The 17,537-nt window shown below is 46.6% G+C and overlaps 1 protein-coding gene across 1 annotated transcript in view; it reads right to left on the reverse strand.

The window, feature by feature from the left end:
* ELL2 (elongation factor for RNA polymerase II 2) overlaps nucleotides 1-17,537 on the reverse strand; it is a 43,752-nt gene that overhangs the window by 16,363 nt on the left and 9,852 nt on the right. The window contains exons 2-3 of the mRNA XM_074166337.1: nucleotides 15,940-15,987; nucleotides 2,907-3,028 (exon numbers count right to left, since the gene is read on the reverse strand). Coding sequence (XP_074022438.1) covers nucleotides 2,907-3,028; nucleotides 15,940-15,987 — 170 coding nt within the window. The remainder of the gene's footprint in view (nucleotides 1-2,906; nucleotides 3,029-15,939; nucleotides 15,988-17,537) is intronic.

The raw sequence follows: 17,537 nt of genomic DNA on the forward strand, positions 1-17,537 counted from the left end.
GTACACTGGACCCCTAATGGCAGGCACCTCCTGCCCTGGAGGCTTCCTGCCGGCCACTGGCTCCCAGGTCAGCACAGGCCTCCTCTCCTCCACCTGAGGAGGCCCGTGGTGGCCCCAAGTCCTGTGAGGTCTGGTGAGGCCCCACCTCGATGGCTGTGTCCAGCTTTGTCCCCTCACGGCAGGAGGGACGTTGAGGGGCTGGAGCGTGTCCAGAGAAGGGCAACGGAGCTGGTGAGGGGTCTGGAGCACAAGTCTTGTGAGGAGCGGCCGAGGGAGCTGGGGGTGTTCAGCCTGGAGAAAAGGAGGCTGAGGGGAGACCTTCTCGCTCTCTCCAACTCCCTGAAAGGAGGGTGTAGCCAGGGGGGGGTCGGTCTCTTCTCCCAAGGAACAGGCGATGGGACAAGAGGAAATGGCCTCAAGTTGCTCCAGGGGAGCTTTAGGATGGATATTGGGAACAATTTCTTCCCTGAAAGGGTTGTGAAGCCTTGGAAGAGGCTGCCCAGGGCAGTGGTGGAGTCACCATCCCTGGAGGTATTTAAAAGATGTGTAGACGTGGTGCCGGGGGACATGGTTTAGCGGTAACTTGGCAGTGCTGGGTTAACGGTTGGACTTGATGATCTTAAAGGTCTCTTCCAACCAAAATGGTTCTATCAACCTATGGGGCAGGCCAGTCTCCCCTCATCTTGCTTTCAAAATGTCCGCCCCCTGTCTGCACGCTCTGTGTGTAGGCCAGCACTGAGGGGTGTCTGCGGTTCTCCCGCTGGCTCCTCTGAGGATTCACATCGAAGAAAAGGCACTTTGAGCAAACGCTGCACAAGGGGAAGGATGGACGGTGAGGTCCACAGTGTCCATAGCTCCTCATAACGTCAGGGCAGCTTTAGGTGGCTTCAGGTGGCGTTTGTGGAGGAGTCCGGTCCACCATGGTTGGGCCAAAGGAGCTCTGGCAGCACATGGTGCCCAGTCAGGAGGGCACCTCAGCTGACTAACACCAGCTTCGTTTAAACTGTATCACTACCACCTCTCTTAACGAGTATACTATGCAGCACCTGCCATTGCAACAGCTCTGACAAGAGGAAGGACACTGCCTTTAGCTAACCTGAAACACTTTAATCACCCTAAAACTTCCCATCAAGGCTCCAAGAAAGGTCAAGAATCTCGCGTCTCAACGCACCAGGTCATTTCTAAAAGTCAAAGCTGGACCAAGCCACTGGACAGTATTTCAAGATAACACTGCTACCGTGTTTTGTCCATGGCCCAGAGCTACGTATGGATTCCTTGCTCTGAAATCAGCGCGTTTACAACAGAAAAAAAGGTCCTTCTTGACAGCTAAAGCATAGCTTTTACCCGTTGTCCATTTCCTTGCCTTTATGTGCTTTTCCAGCACAGAATCAGCCAAGCACTGACTGAGACACTGTGTAATCCGCCTCCTTGGGCTGGGCATTTTAAAAATCTGAGCCAGTTTTGAAGCTAGACCTGCCTTGAGCAGAAAATTAGACTAGATACCCTGCAGGGATCCTTTCTCTTTGGTTTTTTGTTTTTGTTTTTTTCTTTTTTTTTTTTTTTGTAAACACCTCTGCGTGTAACACTACACAAATTTTTATTAACTTTGCAAGCACTTTGCACAAACTGAGAGCTAGCTACAGGGGACCTCGCAAAAGCCGGTCTGAATGACGTTTTGAAGTAGATTAGTAAAACCACACTAAAACTACCTAGGTGTGCTATTCAGAATTATTCAGAGCTAGAGCAGCTTAAATTTAACCTAATTTAAAAAATACAGTTTGATTGAGTTGAAGATGCTCCTTCCCAAAGAAGAAGGTGCCCTCAGAGATGCTCAGGAGAAGCAAGCCAGGAGGGGAGGCAGGACCTCTCACCTTGCTTTGTGCCAGCCTCAGCAGCTCTGCGACCCCTTTCAGACACAGTTTAATCCCCCCCCAGAAAAAAAATCAAAAAAGCCCCACGCTTCCCCAGGCTCCCCCAGGTCTAAGCCATTTGGCTTTTTGCCAATCCCATCAGTTAAGTGAGTTGACTGAAAGGCGGCATCGTCCTAGAAGAGACCTAATTTAAGGGGAGCAAGAGGAGGAGGAGGATGCCCAGAGATCTCCTGTCAGGCAGAAAGCTATTAAATCACCTAATTTCCTTATTGCTCCCAAAACCTGCTATCTCGACACATCTCTGTTTTGAAAATTGAGGGCAGAAGCTTTCCTGTGACCAGGGAACCTGACCAGCGCCTTTTGGAGAGGTGTCGGTGTCCCTGTTTGTTATCGGCTTCCCCGATCAATACACAAGCTCTGCCTGCCACGTCCTAGTTAATCAAATGGGACACACAGTTATTCAACACCGCTGGATGACATCAAAACTATGCTGAGGGCAATATTCTAGAAGCCAAAGCCAACTTAATGTAAAAGCACGGTATTTTCTTGCCTTTTGGGTAGATGTTAACAGCGGTTCACTCAAGGAACCAGGACAAGGCACTGCTGTATTAGGATTTGGGTTCTGAAACACCATGGTCAGGCAATTATGGATAAGACCGCCGATTTATGTGGTTCTTAAAATAAGACAACTGTCCGTCAGGGCCAGCATGCTGCCAGCCATAATCATATTTACATATGGTTGTAGAATGGATCTGGTCTAGCTTGGAAGATGCTCAACTCCAAATGCTTTTAAAAATAGCACTAAGAGGTGAGAAAGTACTCAAAAAGGTTACTTTTTTAAGAGCAAAACCAGAAAGAATTCTATGTAAAAGCAAGTATTTATAATTAGCAAGGAACCAGGTTATTGCTAGGAATTAATTTTCTACTGCAGCTCATCACTGGGAGCATGCTTCTGCTAAAGGTTTTTGCTACATGCCCAAAGCCACAGAATCTACTTAAAATTTGCCATGAAAGAAAACGTTAAGTAAAACTTACCTGGAGTTCGTTTGCTGGACACAGTCAAAGCTTCCCTGAGGATTATCTTTGCCAACATTTGACAAGTAGAAGTTAAATCTATGCACTTCATTTGGCAGATCAACTTTGGGAATTTTAATAAGCTAAAAGAAAAAAAAAAAGTTTATGTAAAAACTTCAATCTACACCCCTTCGCTTGTCATTAACAGGAGCATAATTTTAAACAAGGAACTGTATTTTGAAAGCTTTGGGTCTGATTTCAGTCACATCATTTAAAAAGGCTGTTTTGGCACAATTTTCCCCCTGAAAGCAGCGGTAACGGGCACTGGAGAAGCTACAGTCACTCAGCCTTTAACTCAGCAAAGCATTCAAGCAGCGAGTCATCCCTTCCCACCCAAATGAATTAATACACACGTGCGTAATTTTAAATGCAATCAAGAGGAGGAAGCTCACTAACAAAACAGAGGGGAGCAACTCGCACAGACCACATCAGACACTGCCCTGACTTTGTGACTTAATTTGCTCCTCATGAAGCACACAAGAAGGGAAAAAAAAACCCCAGCAACACCCAAATTATAAGAGTAAAACTTCTTAAACTATAAAAGATTAATTTCGACCCCAACAATTCCTAAAAGCCTTTTTCTCTTACTCAGCTCTAGCTGCAATTATTTGCATAAATGTGAAATGTAAATAGGTTTTTTTGTAAGTTTAGTCAGCTGTAACAAAACCTGATTTCCTTGGCCAGACTAAGCATTTGGTACAGAATGCACCACATTCTGCGGGAGCTTAAAAATGTAAATATGAGAAATCATTAAAATGTTTACTGGCATATGCACATTTTTCAATGTGCTGCTTCGCAAAACAATACTGAGGCACAAAAACATACTGCCACCCAGCTACTTTATTCTGAAGGTAAAATCAGCTCACACGAAGTCTAAAAAGCTGTTCTTCTGCAATCTGCTTGAATTTTTAATGGAACATTAAATACAACTGACACAGAAAGATATTTAAGAGCAATATTCGACAATCTCTTAGCAGTCTTTCTCTCAATGTTTTGCTTGTGAGAGCAGCCAGTCCTCATCAATGTCAGTGTCACTTGCACAAAGTGCTGCTACAGAACAACTTCATCACCATTTATATTTTAATCCTCACTTCTGGTAGAGCTTACCAACAGCCTGGGACAGTGCTGGGCAAGAAGGAGAAAGGCAAGTCACCTGAACACCACATTCTTCAGCCTAAAGTGCTAGCGTGCTTAAAAGAGAAATCCGTGCATTTTATATAAGAATGGAAATAAACGGGGTAAATTACCGAGCACATAATCTCAGATTATATATGTAGCTTTTACCTTTTAATGATTATGAAGGTTAACCATCAATCTAAGAAGATCACAGGAGCCCAAATGACGCTGAAATTGATCTACGTTCTGCAAAATGAACTACCACTGATGGAACGTTTCAGCATTCTGCTTTTACTATAAATACAGCAGGTGTGTATGTATGAATTCGACAATTTGAATTCAGCCCAATCTAGAAGAGGTAATGTTTTTTAGCCTGACAGTTTTTTGGAAAACCAACAATTATGTACTATGATCAATCTAAGGCTGGCCCTCAAGGAATACAACGGAGCGGAGGGAATCAGTAACTTTATATGCTTGGACTTCATCCTCAAGGCTTATTTTGTGCAAATCTTTATTTTCCACTGATCACCCTAAGGAATGTATACGCACGCAATCACCTTAAACATTAGGAATTTCTGTACCCTAATATTTATATTTAAAATTCTGGAAGGATTGCTGTGGGTATTAAGCCACAGAGTGGCTCACTGTGTTTTGATGCAACAACAGGAAGACAGACGCTGGCCTTACAGCATGTTTGAAAACATGTTTGTTGCTTTACCACTCCCTTCAGCGAGGCCTTATTTTTCCCAAATATTGAAAAAGACACTGAGAAAGTAACGGAGAAAAACAAGCCTGCCTCCTTACAGGCAGATGCGTATGAAGCTTAGGACCAACAATGATTTCCCAGGAGCAAACTCAAATAGAAACAGTGAGTATTTTAAAGCTTCTCCCTCTACAGATACAAATTCTGTAAGAAAGACACCAAAAAATTATGAGGGAACCAGCTACTGCAACCATTGCCACAGGTTTCTTTGCATGAGCAAGGAAAAGGTCTAGAAATTTACTTTCATTCTCAACTTTTCAAGAATATATTTTTCACAGACTTCGGAAGGACTAGATGACGGTTCCTCGGGCATTCACTAATTTGGATGAAGAGAACACAGAATGTGTGGGGGAATATTTCTCCGCTGGAAGATTTCAAAAGTGGCAACGCAACTAACCTGAGAAAAAAGATTCAACTATTTTATCCCCTCCTCCAAAGTTTTATTATTTAATCTGTCATGCAGCAGACACAAGGCTTTCATTTTTGTGGACTTTCTTTGGGACCTCTTCAGAATATCCATGGCCAAAAGCTTTGTCCCTCAAACAAAAAAATTCAGTGAAGCCTGCCATAATTCAGATAACCCAGTTTAATAAACTCGGGACAAGCTCTGAGGGGAAAAAATGCATTTAAAGTTATATTAAATGCAATTAAATCAGATACACCTACTTCCTATATTGTGGTTCAAAAGTGAAAGCCCAAACATAACGGAATAAAGAATAATTATTGAATCTGCTGGCAATACAAAGCTGGCAAAGGGACAAAACACATGAGGATAGAGTTAAAATTCACTGCAGTCTTGAAAAACTGCGAAGGAGGCCCAAAAATAGGTGTATAATCCCTTTTGAAAGAGGCTGTGGAGCGAAAGCCCAGCACGGGGAAGCAGCTATACAGAAAGTGATCTGCAGGTTATGGTTGAAGATCCAACCAACACAAGCCCACGGCATCCGGCTTTGGCGATACTAGGGTGCACCAACGTGGCAGCCCAGGGTAGTGGTGGAGTCACCATCCCCGGAGGGATTTAAAGGCCGGGCAGATGTGGTGCTGAGGGACATGGGTTCGTGGTGGGTTTCTTCAGTGTTGGGTTGATGGTTGGACTTGATGATCTGAAAGGTCCCTTCCAACCTAGACCACTCTATGATTCCATGACCACAGCACCAGGCAGCAACAGGTTGAGCTGAAGGATGATGACATGAGACTCGCACGCTCTTGATCTGCTCTCCATCTGGCCAAAGGGGTTTCCACCACGTCTGTCCCTCCCCACACCACAAACCTCAGCCCCGGGCTGGTCACCCACCAGCTCTGACCTGGAGAGACTTCAAGGCTGCCTCCTTGCTTCTTTGCAAAGAGGACCTCATCCCCCAACAAATCAAATAAACTCATCTTAGAGGTACACCGGTCAAGTGTGGGGCTCTTGCTTGGCAATATTCAGTCTAGAAGGTACTCCTTGGGAATTAACACATTTTCAGCAACCTAGAGAAAGCAATACCTGAACCCCATAAACTTGCTGACAACACCCAGGTCTGCAAAAATCTACTGTCACCTCAAACCCTTAAGATCAACTTTTACTGCTCTTGACATATTTGCCATTTCCTTCTGTATCTTGCAAGACAAAAAATAACACTTTGAAGTAGTTTACAGACTCGGCAACTTCTGCAAATAAGCCTCCCGTTTTGAATAAACAGTCCTTCTTTTTACAGTTGAAATTTATACTACATGGTTCTGAAAAGCTTAATACGCAGTTCAAGGATTTTTGGCCTAATCAGAATTAAGATACTGCAGTCAGATCCAGATAAGCGTAGTGGCAAAAAGTTTGTTTTTCCTATTTGAGCAGTACTTGGAGAAGGTGGGCAAGGAGCCTTTATTGAGAAAGTACACATCAAAACCACATTAATAGACAGCAGAAAACAAACTTTTGTCTGCATCAGGAAGCAGCACAACAAGCTCATTATCAGCACGTTTGTTTCGGAGAAGATGCCTTTGATTTGTATTTGACCTTCCACGTATAGAGTGGGTCCTGGCTGGTACATGGCGTGCAATACATTGAAAAGGAATCTGCTATATTTTCTTACGGCAAAGAGGGAGATTGCTGACAGTGAACACTCACCATTATTTATAGAATCACAGAATTGTCTGGGTTGGAAGGGACGTTTCAGATCATGGAGTCCAACCATCAGCCGAACACTGACAAACCCACCACTGATCCATGTCCCTCAGCACCACGTCTGCCCGGCTTTGAAATACCTCCAGGGATGGTCGACTCCACCGCTGCCCTGGGCAGCCTCTTCCAGTGTTTGACAACCCTTTCAGGGAAGAAATTGTTCCCAATCTCCATCCTAAAGCTCCCCTGGAGCAACTTGAGGCCGTTTCCTCTTGTCCCATCGCCTGTTCCCTGGGAGAAGGGACCGACCCCCCCTGGCTACACCCTCCTTTCAGGGAGTTGTAGAGAGCGAGAAGGTCTCCCCTCAGCCTCCTTTCCTAGCTGATCTACACTCTTCCTCCAAAAATAGTGAAGTTTTTGCCACAATCCTTCACTAGATCTACTGTATCCTCCCCAGCATCCAACTAAATAGAGCAATGAAAGGAGATGAGAGGGCTCTGAAGAGAAGCTCTATGTTTGCACACCCAACCCAAAGGGTCACCCCAGCTGTGTCCAGACAAGGGAGAGCCCACATTGAAATCAGGGCTATAAAAACACTGTTCACAACAACCCCTCCCCCAGTTTTGGTACCATCCTAATAAAATGGTCCATGTATCTTTCCCCTAACATCACCCAACTTCAAACATGTTTAACTAACTGGTCTGAGCAGGCAAGTCCCCAGCCCAGAAAGCCAAGACAGCATCCTGAGCTGCATCCCCAGCAGCATGGCCAGGAGGGCAAGGGGAAGGATTCTGTCCCTCTGCTCTGCTCTGCTTGGGGGAGACACCCCCCAGTGCTGCCTCCAGCTCTGGGGCCACCAACAGCAGAAGGACATGGACCTGTTGGAGTGGGGCCAGAGGAGGCCACGGAGATGCTGGGAGGGCTGGAGCCCCTCTGCTGGGAGGACAGGCTGAGAGAATTGGGGAGGTTCAGCCTGGAGAAGAGAAGGCTCCAGGGAGACCTTAGAGCCCCTTCCAGTCCCTCAAGGGGCTCCAGGAAAGCTGGGGAGGGACTCTGGATCAGGGAGGGGAGCCATAGGAGGAGGGGGAAGGGTTTGACACCGAAAGAGGGGAGATGGAGATGAGATGTGGGGAAGAACTTCTTTGCTGTGAGGGTGGTGAGAGCCTGGCCCAGGTTGCCCCGAGAAGCTGTGGCTGCCCCATCCCTGGAGGGGTTCAAGGCCAGGTTGGAGGGGGCTTGGAGCAACCTGGTCTGGTGGGAGGTGTCCCTGCCCAGGGCAGGGAGGGGACTGGATGGGCTTTAAGGTCCCTTCTAACCTAAACCGTTCTGTGGTACCATATACTTCCCAGAACATGCACTAGCACGGGAAGGTAGAACATCTTTTTTCTCCTCAGATGCCCAAACACGTTTATCCTTGCACATGCTTCCTTCCCCATTTATGTGAGAAGCCCATCATGCAGAAGACTCTCTCCACCACCAGAAGAAAGGTCCAGACAGGCAGCTGTGCCATCTCGCCGAGCATACCACCACCACAGCCCTGCTGTGGTCAGCCAAGCGACCCAGTTCCATCTAACACCCCGCTGGGGACTTAATACCTGCCTTAGCTGCTATCTCCTCGCTAAGCCCTTGGCGGATAAACACGAGAAGGCTATCCCCGCTCTGTTTCATAAGATAACCTAACACAGATAAGTTGTGATGGATGAGGATTTACCAAGCGGTAAACAACGCCTACTCACAGCTAAAAGTCTTAGCATCCCTGCGATGCTATCGGTGCCAACCGCATGCCTTCTCCTGCGCAGCCAGGACACAGAACTGGGAGGACGCGGGCACTGAAGGGGAAAAAATCCAAGCTAAGACGCGGCTGAGGCATGGGCAGGTCAACGCTCAACAGTTTTCACCACCGGGTTTGACCAAATTTGCTGCTCTGCAGTGACCAGATGTTTGTTTCAAACCCTTCCCTTCTGCATTTCTGCCTGCTCACACCACTTTACCATCTCTACCATCACCCTCCTCCTTCCCTAAACTGTTTAAGGAAAAAAAAACGTTAAACCCACGCCGTCTTTAGTGAATCCACTGATTAATGGACTTTGTGCAAGGTGATGTGTGAAAAAGGTGGTGCCAGAAGCCACTGCAAGAAGAGTCATTTTCCCATTCTGCAAATGGAGTAATTGCTTGTTTCGCTTACAGAATTTGCATTATTTTAACAGAAGTGTGCAGGAAGTCCTACCACTAGTGTCAAATGCATCTCTCTAGGTTAATGGAGATGCAGAAGGCCTATTTTACAGATCCAAGCTGAAAAGACAGAAGTTGAGCAGATAATTGTGAATTGATGGCAGCTGCAGGGAATTTGCTCTTTCTGCCTCTGCTCCAAGCTCACATAAAGAGAACAATTTAATCCGTGTTCGCATACAATTCACAGACAAATTCATCAACCCCCAGAATCTTCCCTCACTGGCAGATTTTCCGCCGAAGTTATGCAGTGTATGAGGGGATAAGGGACCTCCTGCTTCAAAAGTGCCTGAATCTCCAGCACTGATGTGACTTTTTAGGACACAAATATTAGGAGAGACCTAAGGGGTGGCTGCCACCAGAAGCCAGCCAGGGCGTTTGATGCGGAGAGCCACCCTTGCAGAAAAATACAGAAGAAATTTTAAAAAATAAAAAGTTTTTCTTCTACGCCATCTTGAGGAACAACCCCACTGCAGCAAACATGCAGCGACGGCATTGGCAGGAGGGTCCTCCTTTCCCAGAGCATCACCAGCTAAAACACAAACTGCTTTAAAACAACTGCTTGGCTGCAGGTGGATTTAGCACCCAAGGGTAGAGAGGAGCGTCAGGAAGTACAGCAGCGCACAGGACAGCGAGGACACCAAACCTACATGTCTGTACGCAGGGAAACTCGTGAGGATCCCAGACTGCATCTGCTAAGGAAATCCCAGGAAGGAAGGGATGAGTTAGTAGAGTGTCCTCTTGAATTAAAAAAAAAAAAGAAAAAAAAAAAGAAGGCTTTAGGACAGGATGCAGAAAACAGAAGTGGAAAAACAGACCTTCTGTACAGATTAAGTCTTAAAATTTTTATGCTTTTGAAATTCAAGACTTTGGGATAAAACGGTAAAGTTTTCTTACCGCAAGCTGTTTGGAAACAAAGGGTGCAGAGATCACTTCTAAGTCTTCTCAAACTGAATTAAGATTCCACATTTAAGTGACAAAAAAAAGTCAAGATTTAACACAAACTTGGATGAACTCAGTGCCGATCAAGCGGCTGCGTGACCCGGGGAAGTCCAGGCAGATGAGCGCACCAAGGGAAGGGCGTTTTGTGGCACACAGGGGTACCCTGTTCCTGCCTCCTGCCCTTCACCCCTCTGCTGGAGGGGGTTTCCTGGCAAACCCCAGGGCTGCAGGCGCTTATGTGTGCCCATGGAGTGTCATGCTGTGTGTGACCCATCCCCGGCCAGGCTGGAGCACTTCGGGAGGAGTGTTGAGTGCCCTTGACCCTCTGCAGCCCACTCATAATGTCATTTAAACTCCGCATCCTCAAGCCCGCCTTGCAATTTCTTGCCGTCTAATGAATTTAGCAATAGAGAATATCCACTAGAACAACTCAGACCCTTGACTTTAATCCCTTCCTCTGGGTAATTGAATTCCGGATCTACCATTACCCTCTCTCGCTCTGACGTGTCATCCTCGTTGGCTCTCTAACACGAGAGCAGTTTTCATAATTTCCCTCTGAAGCTCCTATGCGGACTCGCTCCACTTCCTCCGGCTCGTAGCTTTTTGTCACTTCTGCCCTCCTCTTTTGCATCATTCCTGCTGAGTCACTTAATCTCCTACTGTTCTGAAGACACCTACCCACTCTCTCCTCTTGTTCTTCCACACATCATCTCATCAGGTTGACACAAGAACCATATTTTCAGGTCACTTCCGGTCAGCAGATGTGCTTCAAGTCCTCTCCCTCCTTTGTCTCTTCTCAGAATCGTTCCAACCTTACCACCTCAGCAGTGGTTTTCCCCCAAAAGGGCTACTCACTTCCAAGGATAAGATTTGGTAGCTCACAAGCCTGAGCTGGAAGCCCCGGGTGGGCATCCATGCCGGTGCCCAGCTCACACCATAAACGTCTACAACCGAATTAAAGGATTTAAGAACTCACAGTTGCTGGGCCCTCAAAGTTAGGCTCCTACTGTTTTTTTAATTTTTTTTTTGAGAGACATTTCCAATCACTCCGTTTTCTGGGCTGAGGTTTACTCACGGTTCCTTTACAGCAACGCTCTATTTGGCAAGAGGTGAACGCCTGCTACTGGGGAAGGGCACTGCTCTGCTTAGCAGGGACTTTCTGCTGTGTTTCGTGTAACTTCCACTTGTACAAATCCCAAGAGTGACAATTTTGCCCCAGCATCATTTGGATCGTTGGCACAGTGGCTTATACCTCGGCGAGCTGGCTCCCAAGATTAAAACTTTGCTCCTTCATCCAGCCTGCACCTTCGAGGAGACAAAAGTGCTCCAGAAGCCTCCTCGACCAATCTGAAACTTCAACAAACTACTCTGAAACACGAGCAAAATCTCAGCACTGGTTTCTTTCGTTTCCACTTTAATACTAGGAGTCTTTTTACAAAACGTTGCTTCCTTCAAGTACCAAACCTCCCCCTCCTCCTTCTTCTTTACACTACAGAACGTAAGTGACCCATGTCCCTTTCAAAAAGGAAAATTAAGATGCTTTTCTACAGAAATAATGTGACTACACATGGATGCCTGACAAAAAAAAATTTAAATATATTACTACATAAAAGCCATTTCAAATGCATACGTTTTACTGACTACCTTGACCTGTATACAAATGGGTACCCTGAAGGGAGAAGGACTTTCTTTTTAGTTTCAGTCTTCTCCCCCTCTCCTTCCTCCCCCCCCCCCCCGCCGGCCTTTTTTAATAAGAGCTTCATGCCTGCCCCCCCAAATCCATGCAGTTCACCCTCATGCACCAGTTAACCCCTTTGAGCCCGAGTTGCTGAACTGCCCCAACCGGCAAATTTTGTCTCTCTGTAAGAAAGGTGTTTGCAAGCTGTGGGACACGGCAGAGAAAGTTGTAAACACTGGAGGGAAGCCACAGCAGGGGAAGCCCGGCTGTCTGAAACACTATCACTGCAGAAGTACGCTGGACTATAAAAAGACTCTATTTTTGTTATTTTAAAACACATCCCTACTGCGTTTCAAGTCAACTGCCAATATTCACATTCCTCAGGGCTATTGTATCTCGCACAGCAGAGATAGCTAGATTCTCCAGGCTGCCTCGATGTACTCCAAAAACATTTAATTACAAGGTGTTTCTTAAAAATTAATCTCTATGATGCATTTCTCGCAGTCCCTTGGTATCTTCCAGCTATCTTGGATATCAGCAGATGTTATCGTCCAGACAGTTTGGGAGTAGGATGTTCCAGGAGGAAACGTTCTCCCTCGCAGCCCAGCAGCCGACTCATGCTCTGGTGCAGAAGTTTGTTTTCACACAATCACAGGTATTTTATTAAACTCACAAATCACGGAGTCCTTAGCCGTGTTTTGTGCAGACTGTTCCAGCGCCCTTTCAGGGGTTCGTGTGCTGAAGAGGGTAACTTTACAGCACGCACAGATAATTTACTATCATCCTAAAAGCAGGCCATCTCACTGCATTAATGGATTTGCCCCTGTGCCTTCTGAGACCATCTGTCTGCTTTCAACGCTTTTCAGATCCCTTCAGAGCAACTTTAATCTACAACAGAAAAAAATTAAACTTGCTCTTTTTTTGCTCTCCCCGGCAAAGTGACCACAGAACCTCTTGGACACCAACCTTAGCTTCTTGTTAAATGTATACATGAAATAAAAGCTCCTCCTTTGCCTCCTCCAGCATTAGGCTCCTTTTCTCAATGCCCGCCTCTAACACAACTCCAGACCACCCCTAGCCAGAAAACTCCTTTAATTTCTCCACTGCCCTTCCTACCATCCATAAGTGACGGGGACTACAATGTGTGTAGTTAGAGATGGAATATTTGAAAAAAATGCCTTTTTTTTTAATGCTAGTATAGAATCACAGGATGGTTTGGGTTGGAAGGGACCTTAAAGCCCATCCAGTGCCACCCCCTGCCCTGGGCAGGGACACCTCCCACCAGACCAGGTTGCTCCAAGCCCCCTCCAACCTGGCCTTGAACCCCTCCAGGGATGGGGCAGCCACTCAGCTGGGAGTTAGATAATTGCCCGAATTGCAGAGGAAATACTCTCAAGAGACAAATATAAATCACTGTTTGTTTTTGTTTTTCAGCGGCACTGAAGGAAACGTCTCACTGTTGTGGGTGACCTGCAACACCTTGGCACCAACGAACACACCCCGGGCACTCCTCACCCCGGAGTCCTCCAGCTGGAAACCAGTTCAGAAAAAGAAGGAAGCCCTTTCGAAGAGCCAGGACAGTCCCCTGTCGTGCAATTTGTGTGCTCCGGAAATACTCAAAATATGGCTACACAATGTACAGAAATAAAGAGCTCACCATTTCCCTCCCACTGTATGTACAGCATTAAACGTCCTGTTTTAACTTACCATCTGCCCCAATGACCTTAAATTTCTCTCCGTATTGCACAGATCTAGCAGTCTCCCGCAATAAATTCCTTATTCTGCATTTCCTTAATTATATCTGGATTGGAAGAGTACCGTAAGAGACTATTGCTTCTGCAGCAAGCAGCAAAGACTTTTCCATCTCACGGAGCATGGGAGCAGAGCTTACTATTGAGTTTCACAATGAAAAAGCACAGACTTGGATCAACGTTTTCACAAAACAAGGGTGACACCACTGTAAGTTAACACTTGGCTCTTCAGCCGTCTGGTGACCCCCAGGTTTTGACAGCTTTATGACAAACCCCCCAGATTTTTTACAGCTGAGAAGGTCTTCTCCAGCCTGGTAACGTCTCAAACCTCACATACCACTGCTTTAAAGATGCTACCAGAGAACATGGGAGAGAGCAGCACGTGGACTTCTGCAGAGAAAGAGAGGGTGCGGGGTAGAAAAAGCACACCGGTAGTTTTTCCTTCACAGCGTACTCCTTGCAGAACTTCATGCTAACAGCCAGGTTAATTATTTATACTCGGAGAGCTTAATTTGAACTCAGCTCCATCCCTCGCAGGGCTGGCGTGCCTGCCGCCACAGCCCTGGGTCAGGGAGCCCATCGGTGGGGCCAGTCAGTTTGTTTTTCTGGATTAATTCCCAGCCAAATTAGCAAGTACGACTTCCCTCTTGATGGCAGCATGAGCTCAAACCCATCTGTGCTCCCGGCCGCTCTCTCCTGGTGCAGCTGTTCTGGCTGACTCTCTTAGTTAAGGTGGTTATTCATTCCAGCAAGGAAATTCTTTTGCCGGTATAGCTTAAATATTTGCCAGTACAGTTTAAATTGCAAATAAGCCATAAAGGATTTTCTTGCAAGTGCAGTGTTAAGAGACTTTTGTCTGCACAAGTTATAGAGATGATTCCCCCATCACCTGACTACCCTCCAGCCAGGGCTGCGTTTCACAGCTCCTCACGCCACCATAAAGACCTCACCCATCCTTCTCCCATCCCTTCCCAGCTACCTGGAAAACCAGATCAGTTAATGGATCTGAATTAAGGCTAACAGCATAAAAAGCACAGTTCATGCTTCAGCCTTAAAAAAAAAAAAAAAAAAAAAAAAAGAGTCTTTACCCATCCCTTAAAATTTAAATATTATACCCAAATTCTTCAATCATTCTACTTGGAGGTTATATCTGTACTTAGTTTTATCTTCAGTTTTAGTTCTCCAATTTGCACCACTGATTGTATAACAGGACCTGTGGCCTTCAGAAGGCCACGTTTCCTCCTATTTTCCTTCAACAGGCTTGAAACACTCTGTTTTACTAGAGTTTCAGAAGAGGGTTGAGAACCACCAGTCTGCGGTATACAAAACCCCCACTCCTCAAAACCGCAGTTCTGCTGCACACCTTGAAGCCAACCACCTAAAGTCCATTTTAAAATACTGAATTTGCACTGCTCAGTTGATTACTCACGAGTTATGTCAGGCACCAATACAGGTTAGGCGTGGACCTGCTGGAGCCAAGCTCTGAAGAGAGAGATCTGGGGGTCCTGGTAGACAGCAAAATGACAATGAGCAAGCAGTGTGCTCTTGTGGCCAGGAAGGCCAACGGAATCCTGGGCTGCATAGGGAAGAGTGTGGCCAGTAGGTCGAGGGAAGTCATTCTCCCCCTCTACTCGGCACTGGTGAGGCCACAACTGGAATACTGCATCCAGTTCTGGGCTCCCCAATTCAAGAGGGACAGGGAACTACTGGAAAGAGTCCAGCGAAGGGCAACGAGGATGATTCAAGGATTGGAGCATCTCCCTTATGAAGAAAGGCTGAGAGAGCTGGGACTCTTTAGTCTGGAGAAGAGAAGGCTGAGGGGAGACCTTATCAATGCTTATAAGTATCTCAAGGGTGGGTTGAAGGAGGAGGGAGCCAGACTCTTTTCAGTGGTTCCCAGTGACAGGACGAGGGGCAATGGGCACAAGCTGGAACATAGGAGGTTCCACTCAAATATGAGAAGAAACTTCTTTCCGGTGAGGGTGACAGAGCCCTGGAACAGGCTGCCCAGGGAGGGTGTGGAGTCCCCTTCTCTGGAGATCTTCAAGACCCGCCTGGATGCAGCCCTGAGTAGCATTCTCTAAGCAATCCTGCTTCAGCAGGGGAGTTGGACTAGATGATCTATATGGTCCCTTCCAACTCTAAAAAAATTCAGTGAAATTCAGTGAGTTATTCCCGCTGATTTCAAATTTAGGCTAAAAGGTGACAAAAGCAGGAAAAAAAAAGAAGCGTACCTAAAGTATGATTCTCTTCTACTTTTGGCTACAACTCTCAAGTAAATATACACTGAAACATACCTGGCGTTAAGCAGATCTTAAGAATGTCTGTAGGATTTATTTTTTTTTAAAAAGTAAGTGCAAGTGGTTGATCTACACCGCATTTATTTTGCAATATAACAAAGAGCACAAAATACTCACCCCTTGGGACCCTTGAAACTGAACTGCCGGTTGAGAAGAAACACGACCCTGTGAGAGAAAGAAAACAAAGTGGGATGTAAGCAAAATGACCAACCTCCACGATCTGGAGCCATTTTGCTGCTGAAATAAGTTATTTTGCTGCCGACAGAGAAGCTGGACGCGCTCCTTGTGTCCATGCCACGATGCAGACCCCGGCCAGGGCTCCCTCTCAGCTGCGTGATGGTGCTCCACGAGGACACCGGGACACCATGGGGAGCCCGAGAAAACGCTGAGAGTCATACAAGGGTATTTGCTGTCATGGAAAGGAAGAATAACCGATCTTTTGCCCGAAGTACCACCAAAATGTGGTGTGCTTTCCCCCTGCCAAACCCTGCCCTGCTGTCCCCATCGCTAGGGGTTGGGATTGGCTTGGTTTCTGAAGACACGACTCAATGGCACTGTTTTTACACCTACTTGAGTGCCGGCTACCCGCTGGAATTACACAATTAACACAGGCAACCTGCCTGCTCCAACGGTCTTGATAACGATGGCTTTGCTCGTTAGGACAATACTCAGGCCCTCATCACTTCCCACCGTCATGGACGATGTGTTCTTTGCCCAGACCCCCATCCCAGCACCAGGAGCACTGGCCAGGCTCCAGTCAAACCTCCCCACACAGCATCTCCCGAGCTGCTGCCAGCGGTGGGGACAGATGGACGTCCTCGGGGACACAGGGACAAGCACCCCTCTTCTGCTCTGACACCCTCAACCCAAGCCAACTGCCTCACCCAGCACGTGTCTTCAAGACAAAGAGAGATCCGGACACAAACAAACGACCTCCAAAAAACTTCTGAGCCCCCCCCCAAACAATCCTGCCTTCTTCAGCTAAGATGGGAAATTGATCTGCCAGGGGAAATAGGCAATACGGCCCAAAATTAACAAAAGTCACCTGTGCCTTGTCTGTATAATTTCATGGCACCAAGCACAGCCTGTTCCTGATGGGAGGATGGAAATGTCCTTCTGGGCTGACATGGCAGTCTGTGAAGACTTGCAAATGTTAAGTGAAAAAAAGAAGAAAACAAGAAAAGAAAAAAAATCAAGGAGCTTGCTGGTTGGAAACTCCTTTTCTCAGTCACCAGCTGGCTTCTGGTGAGATCTGCTCCCCGACAGAGCCCAAACAGCAGCACCACCAGCGCCAGCAGGAGCCCACTGATAAGAATATCCCATTTTAGCAGCAATGCTGACTTTGCTCAGCTTTACTGAATCCCGAAATTACGCCGCTGGACACAAACCCGTGGGGCAGCCGTGCTGACTGGCTCACTTTGTGCACAGGGAGTGAGTTTGCCAGCCCACTACAAACACTGATGTTAAACAAGTTGCCCCAAAGGATGAAATCCTAATGAATGCAGACTTAACGAATACAGATATAAGCAAGTGCTTATAGACTTAAAATTTAGATGTCAGTCACAGAGTCGTAGAATGGTTTGGGTTGGAAGGGACCTAAAGCTTGGGCCAGGCTCTCACCACCCTCACAGCAAAGAAGTTCTTCCCCACATCTCATCTCCATCTCCCCTCTTTCAGTGTCAAACCCTGTCCCCTCCTCCTAGGGCTCCCCTCCC

The sequence above is a fragment of the Numenius arquata genome, chromosome Z (assembly GCF_964106895.1).
Source record: "Numenius arquata chromosome Z, bNumArq3.hap1.1, whole genome shotgun sequence".
Classification (NCBI taxonomy): Eukaryota; Metazoa; Chordata; class Aves; order Charadriiformes; family Scolopacidae; genus Numenius; species Numenius arquata.